The sequence below is a fragment of the Danio aesculapii genome, chromosome 20 (genome assembly GCF_903798145.1).
Source record: "Danio aesculapii chromosome 20, fDanAes4.1, whole genome shotgun sequence".
In the NCBI taxonomy this organism is placed as follows: Eukaryota; Metazoa; Chordata; class Actinopteri; order Cypriniformes; family Danionidae; genus Danio; species Danio aesculapii.
This window is the reverse complement of record NC_079454.1, coordinates 48604193-48625443: the sequence shown is the minus strand read 5'-3', so window position 1 is coordinate 48625443 and position 21251 is coordinate 48604193. Positions and strand designations below refer to the sequence as shown.

General features: G+C 37.1%; 1 protein-coding gene across 1 annotated transcript; it reads right to left on the bottom strand.

The window, feature by feature from the left end:
- Positions 1-1819: 1819 nt before the first annotated feature.
- On the bottom strand, positions 1820-20845 carry prdm1c (PR domain containing 1c, with ZNF domain). Its single transcript, XM_056480638.1, has 6 exons — positions 20660-20845; positions 17892-18014; positions 8774-9035; positions 4859-5589; positions 4474-4602; positions 1820-2357 (listed from the first exon to the last, which is right to left on the bottom strand). Exons 1-6 carry the CDS (start codon positions 20843-20845, stop codon positions 1863-1865), a joined length of 1926 nt encoding a protein of 641 aa, XP_056336613.1. The 3' UTR covers positions 1820-1862.
- Between the last annotated feature and the right edge of the window lie 406 nt (positions 20846-21251).

Sequence of the window (21251 nt, the reverse complement as noted above, 5' to 3'; positions counted from 1 at the left end):
TATACAAAAATAACAACACAGTTGAACCCTAAAATCCACCTTCATCGCAGTCGACTCTTGCCTGAATGCATGTCTGTGTGGTTTCCTTATGTTATCTTAACATATTAATAGGTATTACAAAACTATGAGGGCGCCGGAGTTTTAATTAAACATTTTTAAAACTGAAGAAAAGGAACTGCATATTAGAAATTGTGATTTTAAATTCTGCATTTTTTACATTGTACAAAAAAGAAAATAAATGTCTGTAAATTTCAGGTAAAGTGTACTGGAAGTTTTCTGCAGAACATTAATCTTCTTTTACTATACACTGTATATAACATGTCTTTGTCATTTGTTCATAACTATAATCAAGAAAATCTAGAAATCAAGATGTAGTACTTTAAATAAAACTGATGTAATATAAAAAATATAATAAATGATATAATATGTGCAGCACTGTGGCGCAGTGAGTAGCACGAACGGCTCACATTAAGAAGGTCGCTGGTTCGAGCCTCGGCTGGGTCAGTTGGCGTTTTTTGTGTGGAGTTTGCATGTTCTCCTCGTGTTGATGTGGTTTTCCTCTGGGTGCTCCGGTTTCTCCCACAGTCCAAAGACATGTGGTATAGGTGAATTGGTTAAACAAAATTGTCCGTAGTGTATGTATTTGAATGCAAGTGTGTATGGATGTTTTCCAGGATTGTTGGCATCACCTATCACCAAAAAATGTGTAAAGCACTTTGTGATATATGTCCAAGGACACACACACACACACACACACACACACACACCACATATATATATATAAGGAATTATTATTATTATTATTATTAATATTAAGTATGTTCACTTAGCATGTTTTCTAAAGATATGCAAATATATTATGGCGCTTTTATGCTTTTGGAGAGTCAAAACGTACATACAGCACCTTTAAATGTTTGCTTTATTAATAATAAACTAGCCAAAGACAACAAACATCTTACAAACATCCCTCAATTTACTGACTAACTTCTTGTATACCAGAAACCTTAGGAATCAGAGAGCAGGATGATCTAATTTTGATTTCTATAACTCTGAATGGAGGGTGCTACTGTCCTCACATTTTTGCCTGTAGCACAAACACTGAGACAGCCTTCAAGACTGAAATATGCTGTTTTCCACCAAGTCAACCCGGGTGCTGAAATATATTTGGGTAAACCTGCAGTAGGCTGGTTATAGAGACCAAAACACAGACAGACCTTCCGACACAGAACGCACACTTTCAAAGGAGAATGTCTGACTTTAGCATTGTTTTTCAGGTAAACGAGTGTAACCCACCGGTCCTACTGCACTTGTCCCATTCTGAGCTGGGATCGAACCGGCGATCCTTTTTATGGGAGTCGGTTGCTCTACCAAGGAGGCTAAAGACCATGGCGTCTGTCACTAGAGCACCTTTTGAGGTCAGAGAAGTTAGGGTTACCTGCATAGCACTTTGAGTTGCCGGTTCGACCCCAGCTCAGACCGGATTTGGGTGCAGTAGGACTGGTGTAATGTAATGTGTATTTATAAAGCGCATTTATTGTGTATGGCTATACACCCAAAGCACTTCACAATCATGAGGGGGGTCTCTCCAAACCACCACCAGTGTGCAGCATCCATGTGGATGATGCGACAGCAGCCACAGGACAACGGCGCCAGAGCGCTCACCCCACACCAGCTATTGGTGGAGTGAAGACAAGGTGGGTTACACAAGTATGTTCACATTGTGTGTTACTTAAATAGCGGCAATTTTATGCTTTTGGAGAGTCAAAAACGTACATACAGCACCTTTAAGTGTTTGCTCACTTAATTCTAAACCAGCCAAAGACAACAAGCATCTTATACAGTATCAACAAATATCCCTCAATTTATTGACTAGCTTCTTGTTTACCAGAAAACTTAGGAATTAGAGAGCAGGATGATCCACTTTTGATTGTGTTTATGTGTGCTGCCCCCTGCTGGAGGACAGGTGCACCTGCGAGAGTCTGTGCCCAGATCACCTGACACATCCTCTTTATAGCCTCCGTTTCCATGCCAACCTCCAGCCTCTCTGCCTCTTCGCTGACATCAAACCGCTCGATCTCCTCATTGGCTGAGCCCAGCAGGGAGGCGGGGCTTGTGGTGCTGGAAGCGGGACAGAACTGCTGGAGGTGGATCTTCAGGCTGCAGATGTGTTTGTACCTGCGAGGGCACTGCGGGCATTGATGTGACTGCGGGGTGGCATGACTCCGCCTGTGGAGCCGCAGGTGGATGTGCTGAGTGAAGCTGGCAGAGCATTGCTTGCAGACATACGGCCGTTCACCTGAGTGGAGCCGCAGGTGTGTTTTCAGGTTACTGCAGCTGCTGAAACGCCTTGTACACACCTGTGCAGGAGACAGACCAATCAGGTTTCACTAAACAGATGTAAGAGTTTTTAAAAGCTTTATGAATTAAAGCAATTAAAGTACAGTTGAAGTCAAAATTATCCACCCTCCTGTGATTTTCAAATTATTTGCCAAATTAACAGAGCAAGGAATTTTTCACAGTATTTCCTATAATATTTTTCTCCTGGAGAAAGTCTTATTTGATTTATTTTGGCTAGAATAAAAGCAGTTTTTAAAAAAACAAACAAAACAAAACATTTTAAGCTCAGAAAATTGCAACAAAACATTTCATGTTTTATCTGGTCAACTTCATTTCATTTGTAAATTTACATCACTTCCTGTCATGCAGACCTGCAACACATTCCAAAAAAGCTGGGAGAGGAGCAATTCAGAGCAAGTAATCAGGTAAATTGGTTAAATACTGATTGAAACAGGTGATGTCAACAGATGATTGTAATTATGATTTGGTACCAAAGGCAGCATCCAAGAAAGGTCTAGTAAAACACTACAACATTGAATACAGTTTTCATCAATCAGATCTAAGAACATTATGAATTAAATGAAAGTATTCTCAATGGCTGAAGAATGGTTTTAAAGGCACAATATGTAAACTGTTTTATTAAAATCGCCAAAAACCACTACAACTGTTATATAATTTGCTGACTTATGTGTTACATCATTTGAAATGTTTCGAAGAATGTTCAAATCCAGAGAAATTAGCAATTTTGACTAGTGAGATGGAGCATGTCCCATAGAATGTAATGAACTCCCACGATTAACTCCCCTGATTCCACTATAGACTGTAAAAGATATGGACGTAGTATACGTGACGTCACCCATAGGTTTCTGAGGAGCGCAAAAGAAGCTACCAGAAAAAAAAACAACAACAAAAAAAAGAAGCTACCAGTAGGCGTGGCCAAACGGCGCCATTTTGTTCGAGTGTCATTGCTACAACTGGGGATAACCAAATATTGGCAAAGAGGCGGAACGGGAGTGGAGCTACAGAAGCCTGCTAGCATTTTGCTTAGACAGGCTTTTCTTTGGGAGACACATTCAATACTTCATTACCTGCGACTCGTTTGTGTTCTGACCACATGTGCTTGGTTGTGTACTATAGGAATAAAATGTTTAGTCTTTTAAAACACTGTTGTAACACTTTGAACCACTGAACATTGTTCTTATGACATTTTTCTACAGTAGGAAAACGCAAATTACTTCCAAACACTTCAGATATAGTGTGTGTTAGTAAATGCAAGGCTGTTTATAAAATCCAGCATAACACTGTATGACAACGCTTCAGATGACTGTTCTAGAGCCTACAGCTAATCAATCTGTCAGACTCTGGAGTGCTTTACAGCTCTAAAGAACATTATAAATGATCTTAAATAAAACAAATACATTTGTAGAGACGGTATATAAGGATATAATTTTACTCACCTGGGAAATGGAAGCCACATGAATGGTTTGTGAGCACAATTAAGTGCACACAGCATGCTATATCAACTGATAATTGTAGCAAATAATTCCAAAAGGCAACTCACTGTGTAAAGCCACATAAAACAACACAAAATATGATGTATATACCGAGTTCAGCAGCTAATCAGCCGGAATCAGCTGAGGTGAAGTGAAGGCGATTAGCGAGACCTAGCTGTGACTCAAGTGGCCACGCCCTTAAATATGCAAACTTAATATAAACTAATCGAATGAGTTATAAAAATATTCACCCCCCTCACAGTTGTCATCAAGGTTAATATTAGCTTTATGGACCAAAATCGTTCTTTGTACCAGGATGTAAACAGCTGTGATTTTCTGCTGTAAAGTTGGCCATTTAACATTGGGGTCAATAGAAATCTGCTCTATTATGGAGCCAGTACTAGTGGAATTTCGATGAATTGCAGTTTCAGTTACATCCGTATTAGCTTCAAGAGGGAGAGCGGGATGTTGCCGTTTGGATTTCACACTCTGCCTTTTTTGTTGTTGTTAAACGCCCTCTAGTGGCGAAAATTATATACTGAGCGTTTCAGCCCATTATTTCTAGCTTTTGGTCATCTCTTTTGTGTTTTACATATTGTGAACTACTGTTTATTTTATTTTGCGAGATCTTGTGTGTTCTTACATGGCATACGTGTGGTTTTTCTCCTGTGTGAACCTGGATGTGCTTCTGAAGGTGAGCCAGCTGGGAGAAGCTCCTCCTGCAGATGTTGCACCTGTAGGGTTTCTCACCGCTGTGGACCCTCAGATGGACCTGGAGATCAGACGGTAAAAATTGGTCACACATTAAAATGAGGTTTTATTAGTTAATGTTATTTTATTTATCTGTTTCTCTTTTTTCTCTCTCTCTATATACATTTTTTCCCTCTAATTACACCAGTATTTTCAGTTTGAAGTAATGGACAGCTTGAATGCTCTTGTATGTAGGGGTTGTGGGGTTTGTAAATGTCTATACTTGGAAAATCTATAAAAAATTATTAAAACCAAAAGAGTGATTCGTAATAAAGTACCTTCAAGTTGGAGAGCTGACTGAAGTTCTTCCCGCACACGTTACATTCATACTGGATCTTTCCATTCTGTCTCTGTAATGGATACGGTAAAGACCTGTAACCTTGTACAGTCTGCTTTATGGCATCGTGAGACTCTGTGGTGGAGGAGGAGGAGCCATCTGCGGAAGCCCTGCCCATGTTCAATGAGGCCACGCCCATGTTTAATGACTCTCCCTTGGCTGTGATGTCATCAGCATGGCATAATGAAGAATGAGTTGCATTACTCAAGGCTGGTGTCCGGCTATGCGACATCGTTATTGAGTCTTCAGGTTTAATCTTAGTCTTTGTAGAGTCTGTCGCTTCAATTCTGAAGTCGCTTTTATTGATTGACACTAATGAAAAGGGATTCCCATTGGATGTTGGACTCAAAAGAGATGGATACATGTGGACTTGTGCAAGGGGAATATTATGAGGCATAGACTGAATTATAGGCCATGTATACCTTGGCAGAGAGGATTGTGGGATAGCAGGTGTGTATACGTGCCTTTTCATGTTGTCGAAGATGCTGTTAGTCACTGAAGATGTAGTTAGTTTGGGATTCTGCAGATCTCTGGTCACTTTTCTCTCATGTTTAGACAGTGTGATGGAACTGAATGGTTTGTTTAGAGGAGTGTCAGTCCGGGGGTCCAGATCCAGGATCTCAGTCACAGTGTAACCTCTTTTTCTCTTTCTAACTTTACCTTGAGGATCAGCTGAAAGTGCAAAAAGTGATTAAGAAAATATTTGAAAGGAAGGTTAAAATAATAGAAGCATCTTTAAATTGAGAAATGAATTTGGTAATTGTTTGAAATAAAAGAACCACTGTGACAAACAAACAGGCATGGCTGTGTACAGTATAATAGTGTTACAGTGTCAACCAATGTCAAATTTAAGCACTTAAATTTAAGCAACCTTTACCGAAGTCAAATTTAAGCCCTTTCCAATTGCATTTTTTTAAACATTTTTTTAATATTAAAATTATTTTAAATATTTTTTTAATATTAGATATTTACATACCGATGCACACTCCATCACATTATATCAGATTCTAATATTTTGTGCTCTATAGTATAGTATAGTATAGTATAGTATAGTATAGTATAGTATAGTATAGTATAGTATAGTATAGTATAGTATAGTATAGTATAGAACAGTACAGTATAGTATAGTATAGTATAGTATAGTATAGTATAGTATAGTATAGTATAGTATATTATAGTATAGTATAGTATAGTATAGTATAGTATAGTATAGTATAGTATAGTATAGTATAGTATAGTATAGTGTAGTGTAGTGTAGTGCAGTATAGTATAGTATAGTATAGTATAGTATAGTATGGTATGGTATGGTATGGTATGGTATGGTATAGTATAGTATAGTATAGTATAGTATAGTATAGTATAGTGTAGTGTAGTGTAGTGTAGTGTAGTGTAGTGTAGTGCAGTATAGTATAGTATAGTATAGTATAGTATAGTATAGTATAGTATAGTATGGTATGGTATGGTATGGTATGGTATAGTATGGTATAGTATAGTATAGTATAGTATAGTATAGTATAGTATAGTATAGTATAGTATAGTATAGTATTGTATAGTATAGTATAGTATATTATAGTGTAGTGTAGTGTAGTGTAGTGTAGTGTAGTGTAGTATAGTATAGTATAGTATAGTATAGTATAGTATAGTATAGTATAGTATAAAGCCCAACATTAAATTACAATCACTTACTCTCCTAAATGTCATTTACTTCCATCTTAAATATGTCAAACTTCTTATATTTAGATTTATTTTGATTTCAAATGGTGCAGATTAAAGAAGCCAGGCAGGTCATCCTACAGGCTCATGCATAGACTTCAATATTTTTTGATGTAAAAGCAAATAGATTTATTTCTACAGTGCTCCACTGCAACTACAAACCACCCATGTTCACAGCAAGCTATTGAAAAGAATGGGTTTCATAGCACAGCTCTTTACGCGTCTGGTGTGAAAGCCGCTTCACCTCACACAGAGCCCGGCTCACACGGTGTGACTTTTAGTAAACCTAAATGATTTTAACGTGTTACGAACTTTCATGTCACACTGTAAGATCTCAGCTGTAATAGATCTCAGCTGTAATAATGTCAGAATGAAGATTAATACAGGTGCGCCAAACACGGAAGAATACTCACTCTTAGTCGCAAGACTTAAGGCTGGAGGGAGAGTGAAATCAGCAGACTGAACACTGTAGTGCAGCATGGCCTTTTTTTCCAACAAATTTTTTGTTTTGCCCACTTTTCTCTTCTGGCCAAAAACCGAAAATGCCATTCAGCAAAACTTTAGTGCATGTCTGCGATCTCAATCAGAAAAGAAGCTTGCAAACTAAACTTTCTCAGGAGTGTTCGTTGAGGTAGTGGATAAATGATATTGCAGTTTCTTGCACGCAAGTTTCTAATCATATATATATTGATGAATCAATATATCATCAGGAGTCATGGGTAATAATTTTGTGTTGCCTAAATATATATATATATATCAGTGGTGTAGTCCTAAAAAAAGGTGGTGTACTATTACCCACCCAACCTGCCTATGCTGTTTTATAATCTTACCTGAACATTTCACCAAAACATCATTCAGTTAACTTCGAAAAACCCACAAAATTTTCTCACAATTTGTTATACAGTTAAAGTATACCGAGGGTATACGCAATTATTGATCCTCAGAAGTCGTAATACCCAAACAGCTAGTGGAAAAAAGTAGGCATACTGAGTATACGTACGTATAGCCCCGACTACACCACTGATATATATACATATATATATTTCTATGCGTGTTTTTGATTCTTCAAGTGCAAGTAGCCCATATTTTCAGTGTAAGAGCCATAATTTGATTTAATATCATTTATTCATAGTGCTTAAATACTGTATATGTACAGTTTATATATTTAGTACATTTGCTGATTCCCCCCCCCCCCCCACCCCTTTGTTTTTGATGGTTTGCTCCACCTTTATTGGACTGTTTTAAGTTAAATTACGAGATTCGAAAGTGAAGTGAAAGCAAGAAAGACGACCAGAGTTTATTGTTATACTGCATGAGCATTCAGTCAATTATAAGCCCGACTGAAAATTCTGACACTACATTCAGTTTAAATCTTTAATGCTTTACTGAAGAAACACAAAGTCAAATCTTGGACAAACTTTACTATCCTTTTACTGTTCTTTCAAGAGTTCACACTTAGCTGATGATTCATCAAAAGCTTGTTTGGCATGCTGTCCCGGGAGAGAGCCCCGAGCTCAAGGGATCCTCGAGCCCGGGGCTTGCTCCCGTTTGCAGAGCGAGAGGGGAGCCTGAGCTCGGTGGATCTCAGAACTCCCCGTCTGCAGTAGCTAAGGGAACATGTGAGGAAAAAAGGGGACTAGACAAATGCTTGATTGTTATGCATGATGTATATATTTGGATGGTGGGAGGAAACTGGAGAACCCGGGGAAAACACACGCGGACACGAGGAGAATATACAAACTCCCCACAGAAACACCTACTGACCTGGCAGGACCAGGGCTGGCAGTGTTTTTGCTGTGGGGCTAACAGTGGTAACCACTGGGCCTCCGTGCCGCCCGATCTATAGTGAAGGAGGAGAATGGGGAGGAAGGGGGGTTTCTTCCAAACGAAGATAAAGTGGACTGAAGACTGTGGTTATTTATAGTAGCTTATGGCTCATATGATTGGAAGATACTGATTAGCTTAATATGAGACCAGCTGTGATAAATCATAAGCACGTGATCCTCTCGAAATTAGTTTATGAATAAACCTCACTTAAAATATCTGAATATATTATGAATAGATTAATGTATTTACTTTTACAATACTTCATGTGCAGGTGAACGGCTTATAATAGCATGAAAGTCAATCTGCTGTCACTCACTGTGTGTAGGAGGTGGCTGTTTCAGGCCGGAAATCCTAAGGCTGCTGCTCATTGGCTGCTTGTACTCTAGGCTCCGCCCCACCATTAGCTCCTCCCCCGGCATTATAACCTTCACGGCACAGAAGTAAATCTGCATTCCTGCTTGAAACGCGACAAGATTCTGCTCCCAGGGAGATTGAGCAGAGTTTATGAAACACATCCAGTTGCTGGAGCTCTCTTCCTCACAGGACAGCAAATGATCCAAACGCCCAGCTGAATATACCTGAGGGACAGAATTAAACATATCCACATTTTAACAGAAGACCTCAACTTAAAGTTTCAACCTCTTTTTGCCTTATTTATTGTCTAGTTTTTTTTGCTATTAGCAACAGTAACAGTTATGCTTATCTACTAACAAGCATTCTGAAGTGTTTTTATACATTTTAAATTACGTGTATATTTCAATATATTTAACAAAAAATGGCCAAAATGAATATGATTTCTATACGATGAATAGAAAGCATCAGCAACAGCATTTGAAATACACTCACCGGCCACTTTATTAGGTACACCTGTCCAACTGCTCGTTAATGCACATTTCTAATCAGCCAATCACATGGCAGCAAGTCAATGCATTTAGGCATGTAGACATGGTCAAGATGATCTGCTGCAGTTCAAAACGAGCATCAGAATGGGGAAGAAAGGTGATTTAAGTGACATTGAATGTGGCATGGTTGTTGATGGCAGACGGGCTGGTCTGAGTATTTCAGAAACTGCTGATCTACTGGAATTTTCACGCACAACCATCTCTAGGGTTTACAGAGAATGGTCCGAAAAAGAGAAAATATCAAGTGAGCGGCAGTTCTGTGGGCGCAAATGCCTTGTTGATGTCAGAGGAGAATGGCCAGACTGGTTCCAGCTGAAAGGCAACAGTAACTCAAATAACCACTCGTTACAACCGAGGTCTGCAGAAGAGCATCTCTGAACACACAACACGTCTAACCTTGAGGCGGATGGGCTACAGCAGCAGAAGACCACACCGGGTACCTCTTGTGTCAGCTAAGAACAGAAAAACTGAGGCTACAAATAGCACCAGAACTCAATCAAATAGAGCAGCTTTGGGATGTGATGGAACAGGAGATTCACATCATGGATGCGCAGCTGACAAATCTGCAGCAACTGCATGATGCTAACATATAAATATGGACCAAAGTCTCTGAGGAATATTTCCAGTACTTTGTTGAATCTATGACACAAAGGATTAAGGCAGCTCTGAATGCAAAAGGGGGTCAAACCCAATACTAGTAAGGTGTACCTAATAAAGTGGCCGATGAGTGTGTATGCAATTTACATTTTTTTATATTAAAACATAAACATTAAACACCAACATGAAATATAAAAAATAATTAATTTAAATTTGCATTACATTTTACATTATTTCATATTAATATTACATTTCTATTTGTAAACCAGCTGCAACCCATCACTGGGGATCACCCATGCACTACCATTCACACACATACACTATGGACAATATGCACCATCCGAATGTCCCAGCAGAAATCAAGACTCGCCCAACCAACCCAGGTAGCAAAGAATTCTGACCCAAATTTGGCATAAAGCTGGCACAGCAGGCATTTATTTGGCACTAACATGCATCATGTGGGCCAAACATGGCCCGGGTTTGATAGAGGTGGCACTGTTTTTAAGGCGGCACACAAGACTTGGGCCAGATGTCAAATGTAGTATTTGGCCCAGATGTTAAAAATGTATATGGGTCACATAAGTTTGGCCTGTCTTGACCCACTTTTATATTTTTTTTTAATAAAGAAAAACATTGTACCAATCAGGTCGCTTCAACAAAAAAGCATGCCTATAGTGTGTCTAAAGCCCAATGCTTCATGGGTTTTTCAATTTAACTGCAGTCGTGACACCAACATTTTTGGCCCAGTTCTGGGTTACCAACTTGGCTGTGACTTGGCCCACATATGGTCCATGTTTGGTCCTTAGCTGGAAGCCAGACTTGGTCCAGTCATGTACCCTAATTCACTGCGGCATGTGGGCCAAGCAAAAGCTGATTGTGTGGGCCAGAGCTGAGTGGGATGCCCTATGTGGGATGCCACGCCCACGCTTAAAGTCACCTAAATTACCTTTCTTTCCCATTCTCATGCTCGGTTTGATAGAAAATATTTTTCATAGAAAATAATTAGACAAAATATAATTTTAAGCATTTTTATAAATATAGCATTAGCATAAACATAAGCATATTTTTATAAAATATACAAGAGAATTAAGAAAATCTTTATTTGCTCTGCAAAACTTCTAAATAAAAAAATACTATTAAAGGGAGCATAAATAATAATAATATTGTTAAATAATAATCAGTTAATAAAAAACTGCTACTGTCTCATAACTGCAATTGTAACAGGAAAAAAATCACTAAAAGTTATTCAGAGGAAACTAATTTACATGAGATACTGTAAATATTTAATATTTTCAATAACAAATATATAAATATTTTTAAAAATCTATCTGACACCAAACTCTTAAATATTCAGTCTAAATAATTTAAATATAATTTTTATTGTAAACTATTTTTTACATCTTTTTTTTTTTGCATATTTTTAAAAATATAAAATATACATATTTAAAACACTAACATACATGTCAATGTGTTTTCATAGAAACTAATTAGGCAAAATAGAATTTTAAGCATTTAAATATATTTTTTTAAAACAAATTTTATTAAAATAAACAATTAAGAAAATCTTTATTTGCGGTGTAAAACTCTAAATAAATCATACTATGAAAGGGGGCAAAAATAAAGCACACAAACAAACAAATAAATAATAACATTATTGAATAATAATCAATTAATAAAAAACTGCCACTGTCTCATGACTGCAACTGTAAAAGACAAAAATCACAAACAAATCTTTAGAGGAAAATAATTTACATGAGCTATATTTGTGTTACTCTAACAGAGTTTAGAGTGTAATTATTCAATATATAACTGCTATATCTGTTTAAAAATAATGAATACTTTATACTAGGGCTGCATGATAAGTTTTACAGATGTTTTCTTTCTGTTTGCAGTATACATTGCGATATAAATACAATTTCACCAGACAACTTGAATAGTTCCATTTGGAAAGTCATTCATTTAGATTGACTGGGGAGTGAAATATAAATATATTTTACTTAATTTATTATATGCATGTAATAAACAAACTACAGTCATGAATAAACACAATGGAGCAAATATTAAAGTGAAATAAACAGTGCTTTATGGGTCTCTGGGGAGAGTCAGTTCAGGTACAGACAGTGAATAATAAAACGTAAAAAAAAAATAATCTTCATGACATATATGCATATGTTTTTTGAATGTCCACTTATCAGTACATTTTGGGATAAGGTATTTCAAACTATTTCAGAATTGTGAGAAATGTTCATTCCCAAATACCCTAATATCTGTTTATTGAATGATGATTATGATCTAAACCTAAACACTTCCCAACGCAGGATATTTCATACTGCACTAACTGCAGCCAAGAAAGTTATATTTAAAATATGGTATGAACCCTCATTCCCAGCGGATAAAATGTGGCTTATTGAATTAAAAAATATTGCACTGTTAGAACGTTCCACTGCAAGAATTAACAGAGCTAAACCCCATACAATCAAAGCATGGTCCAATTTTATTGAGACAATTTCCTATATAATAACTAGTTAATTCTCACCCCAGAGCTTTTCTTTTTTGTGTGTATTGTTATTCAGTTATTATTTTACTGTCTTTATTTTATTATTATTATTATTTGTAATTTCTTTATGTATTTTTATTTAATGCAAACCCTGGCTTGTATAAAGTTGTTGCTAGCTATGTATGCTGGCTTTGTTCTGCAATAAATAAATAATCATAAAAAAAAAATAATAATAATAATAATCTTCATCATACAAATAATTAAACAAAATTAATCTTTCTTTTTTTTTTCTTTTTTTTTTAATATTTTATTTAGAGTTTTTCACATTTTAAAGAACAAACCCCAAAATCCCTCCCATGCCAGCAAATAAAAATAAGTAAACATATTTGACATGTAAATACATATGCACATACACGTCCACAACTGTACAGATACTTAATCATATTCCTCCATGAGAAATCTATACCTGCACATATTCACAAGTCCAGTCAAATATCTGCATATGTACACTACATATAGAGCATATACACATATGAGAGTACAAATCAATACAGATAACAAAAGAGGGACAAAAATGAAAAAGGAAAGGAGATAAAAAAGAAATAAAATAAAATAATAATAATAAAATAAAATAAATTAATAATAAAAAGGTTTCGGATATATGAACACCTATACATACCTGATTATTGAAAATTTGTATTTTGTACACATTGCTATGTTTCATGAAATCTTCCACACCACTCAGTTTTCATTGGTCAGTCTGTAGACATTTCTTTGGTTTACCTGCAATCTCATATCTAATCTTTTCCATGTGTAGTACATTACAAAACTCTGTAAGCCATGTTTCACATTTAGGTGTACACTCTTTATTCCACATCAATAATATTACCTTTTTTGCCATAGTCATTCCATATTGAACTGTCTGGATTTGATCCAAGCTACAGTTTTCAAAGGAAGGAGCCCAGCCTAATATTGCAATAAGTGGGTCAGGAGGAAAATTAATCCTTAAAACTTCAGCGTAAAAAGAGAACACCTCCGTCCAAAATTTAGATATTTTTGGGCAGAACCAAAATATGTGAGCCAGTGTACCTTCATTGGTCTTGCATTTAATACATAGAGACGATACAGAGGGGTATATAGAGTGCAATTTAGTGCGGGAATAGTGTAGTCTATGGATTACCTTATATTTGATCAGCTGGAGGTTAGAGTTATTAATCTTTCTTTAAGCGCTATTAAGATGCTTGAAACTCTCTTAAAATACTCACACAGTCACGTGCCTTAGTGGCCTGTAACTGTGGTTACTGGCCAACTATAATCCCAACTCAACACTGCTGCGATGTGACTATTGCGATATCGATGCTGAAATGATATATTGTGCAGCACCACACAGTCTACTGCAAGGTGAAAAATGACCCTTAAAAACATTTTGAAATAGATTTCTGTTTATTAAAGTTGAAATAAATATATTTTATTAAGACTGAAATATACAAAACGTATTTAGCGTATATTTAAAAGGCATTTGAACCCCAGTTAGTATTTTACGCTCTCTGATTTGCAGTGCTCTCTGATCTTCCTTTTAGTGTCAGTCACAGTGTGAAAGTGAGAGCGTGTGGTTTAGTTGCTGATTCAGTTTTCTAGTCGCTGGATGAACGGCTCGTCTGTTTGACCTTACGACACCTGTTTCTCTCTTTCTCTGTTTCCACTTTAGTTCATCCGGTCTAATACTGATCTTCAGAAACTGAACTTGCACGTTTATGAACTTGCCTTATGTGCATTGCAGTCATACAGAGAGATCAAATTCATTTTCATTTGGAGTAATATTTAACTCTCTAGATTCTGCTTTCAGGAGTGTGTTTTTGTATTTATCAGGGTGTATTTTAATAGATAACACATAGACTGTTTAAATGTTTGGTTTTTTAAAGTCTCTACTGCTCACAGAGATGTATTTAATAAAAAAAAATACATGAAAATATTAGTATAATTTTAAATAACAGATTTTTAAAATAAATCAAAATGATTTAATCTACTCCTGTGATGGAAAAAGCTGAATTTTAAGCTGTCTGCAGCTCAAAATCACTGTTTGATGTTCAACATATTTTATTATTTATAGATTTCTTTTGCAGAGTCATATTTTCATGTAAAATATAACAGATTTTTATTATTTAAACTGTATCTTTTGTGGTCAGTTGGCATTTCTATGTGGAGTTTGCATGTTCTCCCTGTGTAGGTTTCCTCCGGGTGCTCCGGTTTCCCCCACAAGTCCAAAGAAATGCACTATAGGTGAATTGGATAGGCTAAATTGTCCATAGTGTATGTGTGTGAATGGTAGTGCATGGGTGATCCCCAGTTATGGGTTGCAGCTGGTTTACAAATAGAAATGTAATATTAATATGAAATAATGTAAAATGTAATGCAAATTGAAATTGTTTATTTTTTATATTTCATGTTGGTGTTTAATGTTTATGTTTTAATATTTAGAAAACGTAAATTGCATACACACTCATCGGCCAATTTATTAGGTACACCTTACTAGTATTGGGTTCCACTTTTGCATTCAGAGCTGCCTTAATCCTTCGTGGCATTCAACAAGGTACTGGAAATATTCCTCAGAGATTTTGCTCCATATTGATATGTTAGCATCATGCAGTTGCTGCAGATTTGTCGGCTGCGCATCCATGATGCAAATCTCCTGTTCCATCACATCCCAAAGCTGCTCTATTGGATTGAGTTCTGGTGCTATTTGTAGCCTCAGTTTTTCTGTTCTTAGCTGACAGGAGAGGTACCTGGGGTGGTCTTCTGCTGCTGTAGCCCATCTGCCTCAAGGTTGGACGTGTTGCGTGTTCAGAGATGCTCTTCTGCAGACCTTGGTTGCAACGAGAGGTTATTTGAGTTACTGTTGCCTTTCTATCAACTGGAACCAGTCTGGCCATTCTCCTCTGGCATCAACAAGGCATTTGCGCCCACAGAACTGCCGCTCACTGGATATTTTCTCTTGTTCGGACCATTCTCTGTAAACCCTAGAGATGGTTGTGCGTGAAAATTCCAGTAGATCAGCAGTTTCTGAAATACTCAGACCAGCCCGTCTGGCACCAACAACCATGCCACGTTCAAAGTCAATTAAATCCCCTTTCTTCCCCATTCTGATGCTCGGTTTGAACTGCAGCAGATCGTCTTGACCATGTCTACATGCCTAAATGCGTTGAGTTGCTGCCATGTGATTGGCTGATTAGAAATATGCATTAATGAGCAGTTCGACAGGTGTACCTAATAAAGTGACCAGTGAGTGTATGTACATGATATAAATTATACATTTAAATATCTGTGACATAGTTTAGTATAGTTTTGTTTTTATGTATGTGTGTGCATTAAATATCCATAATATAATACATGTGAGTGTATTTTATATATTTGTGAAAACAAACTATGTGTCAAAAGTCGCTTAAATCACCTTTCTTCCCCATTCTGATGCTCGGTTTGACCTGCAGCAGATCATCTGGACCATGTCTACATGCCTAAATGCATTGATTTGCTGCCATGTGATTGGCTGACTAGACATCTGCATTAACAAGCAGTTGGACAGGTGTACCTAATAAAGTGGCCGGTGAGTATATATATAAATCATGTTTATATAAATCATGTATATATATATACATATATATATATATATATATATATATATATATATATATATATATAGTAGACTCCAAACTCTTAAATGTTCAGTCTAAATAATTTAAGTATTTATTGTAAGTTACCTGTTAAATCAAACATACTATACTCTAATATTTTTATAAGAAATGTTTATGTAATAACGTTTGAACATTAAATAAATAATGGAATTAGGTCACATTTGGATGCACTGTTTATGCAACTTGTGCATCATAAATACTGACAGTTCATGATGTGTGAAAACCTGTGGTGCTGCACATGCATCAGAACAATCTATGAAGGTTTTCTGGGAAGCCTATTCTCAGTGTGTGTGTCTGTCTGTGTGAGTGTCAGCCACTTCCTTTGCTGAGTCAGTGTGTGAGATACGAGTGTGTAGCTTTACCGGCACATGCAAGCGAGGAGCAGTGCGTCAGAGAAACCCAACATGAGCACACACACACACACCACTGAAACATGACTGCTAAATATGAGCCTCAATGACTCAGAATGCTGCTCAGACTCAGAATCTCTCACACACACCCATATAAACTTGTACACATGTTTTACAGGGACACACTATAGGCGTAGATTAAGTGTACTGAACTACTGAGATGTGATGAGTTTTGCACATAAACCTGTACACACACACACACACACACACACACACACACACACACACACACACACTTGTATACATGTTTTACAGGGACCCTCTATAGGTGTAATTTAAGCCTTCTAGCCTACAGGGATATGAGGAGTCAATGACATAAACACATGCGCGCACACACACACACACACACACACACACACACACACACACACACACACACACACACACACACACACACACACACACACACACTTGTATACATGTTTTACAGGGACCCTCTATAGGTGTAATTTAAGCCTTCTAGCCTACAGGGATATGAGGAGTCAATGACATAAACACATGCGCGCGCGCACACACACACACACACACACACACACACACACACACACACACACACACACACACACACACACACATACACTTGTGTATATGTTTTACAGGGACACTCCATAGGCGTAATTTCAGCATTTTGAATTACACAAATATAAGGAGTCAACCACATAAACATGTACACACACACACACACACACACACACACACACACGCACGCACGCACGCACACACACACATTTTACAGGGACACTCCATAAACCTGTACACATACACACTTGTATAGGTTTACAGGGACATTCCATAAACCTATACACACACTTGTTTACATGTTTTACAGGGACACTCCATAATCATGTAAACACACACACACATATGTGCATATATGTTTTACGGGGACACTCCATAGGCGTAATTTAAGTGTTTTGAACTACAGGGATATGAGGAATCAACCACATAAACCTGTACACAGACACACTTGTATACATGTTTTACAGGGACACTCCATATACCTGTTCTCACACACACACACACACACACACACACACACACACACACACACACACACACACACACACACACACACACACTTGTATACATGTTTTACAGGGACACTCCATAAACCTGTCCACACACATACACACTTGTATACATGATTTACAAAGACACTTCATAAACCTGTCCACACACACACACACACACACACACACACACACGCACACACGCACACACACACACACACTTGTATACATGATTTACAGGGACACTCCATAGTCATATTTATGCATTTTGAACTTCAGGGGTATGAAGAGTCAATCACATAAACCTGTACACACACTCACAGACGTACCCTCCAGATGTGCTGCGGATGGACGTCTGCAGGTGTATCTTCAGGATGGAGATGTTTGGCCAGCAGTGGACCCAACCACGTGCCTGCTGGAATAACGTCTGTGGCCAAAACTCCCAGCACCTTCTGACAACACAATATCAGCACAATGAAAACCAGTTGAGCAACTCCAAACATGCCATGTAAAATAAAGTTCTCACCAAAATTGCAAAACTCTATCTAAGTTGTTTGTGTAGGCTTGTATTGTACATCACTGTAAAAATGATTAGCCCCCCCATTTGTCTTCAACAGAAAGAAGATTTGTTCAACACATTTCTAAACATAATAGTTTTAATAACTCATTTCCAATAACTGATTTATTTTATCTTTGCCATGATGACAGTAAATAATATTTGACTAGATACTAGATACTGATTTTCAAGATACTAGTATTCAGCTTAAAACAAATAAGACTTTCTGCAGAAGAAAAAACATTATAGGAAATACTGTGAAAAATTTCTTGCTCTGTTAAACTCTGGGAAATATTTAAAAAAGCAAAAGTCAGCAAAGTCGTTCAAGCTCAGGCTACAGATGACTTCACATGTAATGGGAAGTAAATTCACGCTGATGAAGGGTTAGCAGACATTTCAGCAACAACAACAACACTGCCACGTACTCCACTTTGTTCGCACTTGCCATTATTCTAAACATGCCCTATGCGTGCACATGTTGTCATCTTTTTTTTAAAGATAATTTCCTGGTGGTTATATGCACAAACATGTCCACTTTAGTTTTTAATAAATTAATTTAGCTAACTTTTATAATATTTAGTGCATGCAAGTCAGTCAGTTCTTCACTCATACTAGCAGAGTAGTTCATCTCATTACTACACAATATATCCGGAGTCCAGAGCAAGCGCTATAGGGGAATTGAATAAATTAAATTGGCCGTAGTGAGTGTGAGTGTGAATGTGAGAGTGTATGGATGTTTTCCAGTACTGGGTTGCAGCTGGAAGGGCATCCTCTGCGTAAAACATATGCTGGTTAAGTTGGCGGTTCATGCCGTTGTGGCGACCCCTGATGAATAAAGGGACTAAATTAAAGGAAAATGAATGAATGAATAAATGAATGTTCAATTCAATTCAATTCACCTTTATTTGTATGGCGCTTTTACAATGTAGATTGTGTCAAAGCAGCTTCACATAAAAGGTCACAGTAAATAGGAACAGTGTAGTTCAGTTTGTAGTGTTTAAGTTCAGTTCAGTTGAGCTCAGTTCAGTGTGGTTTAATAATCACTACTGAGAGTCCAAACACTGAAGAGCAAATCCAACGATGCGCAGCTCTATAGATCCTGAACCATGCAAGCCAGTGGCGACAGCGGAGAGGGAAAAAACTTTACCAATTGGCGAAAGTGAAGAAAAAAAACCTTGAGAGAAACCAGACTCAGTTGGGCACGACCATTTTAATTTCTCCGCTGGCCAAACTTCTTGTACAGAGCTGCAGTCTCAGCGGCGGAGGCTGGAAGCTGGCCTCAGCGAAGACTCGTCTGTCTCTGGAGCGTCACAGGAATCAGTCTCATGTTCTCCACTCTTCCATGACCACCACAGTAGCTGCTCAGGATACGGCCTGGTCCAGGATATGGAAACTTTGGGATCATCTTGTCGTTGGTCTTGGATCGAATCAGTCAGTCAGAACGTTTGCAGAATGATAATAGGGAACACTCTTTGTTTCTAATATTGATTTTAAATGTATTAAATTAAATGTTTTTAATGATGTTTTGAACGTTTATAGTCAATTAAACAGTGTTTTTCATCATTTAATTTGAAGTTCACATTTTCTTAGCTTAGTCTCTACTTGTTTATTTCAAATCAAGCAAGCATATTTTGCGTGATATCATTTAATAAAGATTATATTTATATTTAAATATTTACATTTACTAAAACAAGTTGTTTTTAAATAATATGTTAATAAATGTTACGACATTTAATAACACATTATTTAAAAAACTGAATATTACACAGAACTAAATGTTCTAAATGAACTAAATAAACCAACTTTATTCATTCATTCATTCATTTTCTTTTCGGCTTAGTCCCTTTATTAATCTGGGGTCGCCACAGCGGAATGAACCACCAACTTACCCAGCATGTTTTACGCAGTGGATGCCCTTCCAGCTGCAAATCATCACTGGGAAACACCCATACGCACTCATTCATGCAGAACATGCGTACTCCACACAGAAACGCCAACTGACCCACCCGAGGCTCGAACCAGCGACCTTCTTGCTGTGAGGTGATCGTGCTACCCACTGCGCAGCCCTGACACTAACTTTAACTAAAATTAATAAACACTGTATAATTTGAACTAATAGAGTAAAACAATGTTAATAAATGAAATCTTATTGTAAAAAGTTTCCTATTTTTAGATCAAATGAAAATATATGGAAATGCAAAATATTGTCTAGATGAAAACAGTTATGCTTAATAATTAATAAAAATTAACATGAACTTCAATGTAAAATTGTATTTAGACACAAAAGAAGTTATTTTGAACAATGTTGGAAACCTGTAACCATTGACTTCCATACTATTTGTTTTTACTACTATGGAAGTCAATAGTTACAGGTTTCTAACATTTTTCAAAATATCTTCTTTTGTGTTAAACAGAAAGAAGAAACTCAAATATTTTTAAACACTTGAGAGTAAGTAAATGATCTCTTCGAGGGCGAGTAAGTGAACGATCCCTTTAAGTCTCTAACAATGTTTTTGATCCACTTTACACAAATATGCATACCTGATTGAGATATGTGAATCTGAGGTTTCTGGGTAATGATGTCTGCGCTCTGCTTTTCTTCCACTCATCAAAGTCTGCCTCACGTTGGTTTTTAAGATGACAGGTGTGTGTCTCTTCCACACGCTGCTCTTCGGTTTGTGCAGAGATGCTGTTGTTTGATGTGGTTGTGAGTGTTTTTGATGGCATAATAAAAGTGAATGAAGGTTAAACCTGTGAACGACAGAAAATGGTGCGCACATGATGATCAGCAGAAGATAAAAGATCACTATTTCCTCTTCAGCGGCTTTAACCAATCTGTGTAAACACAGAGCATGTGAGTAATTAGAAACTGACTCAAAAGTTTCCTTTAAAGATGACCTATTATGGCCCTTTTTACAAGATGTCAAATAAATGAGTCTAGAGTGTGTGTGTGAAGTTTCAGCTCAAAATACCACACAAATAATGCTTCATAACTCTTTGAATCTGACCCTTGTATAGGTTTTGATAAAAAGTATGCCTTTTTGGTGACTGTCACTTTAAATTCAAATGAGATTGTGCTTTTTTCAAAAGAGGGCGGAGCTAGAAATGTGTCAGCACAGAGGCAAATTTAACT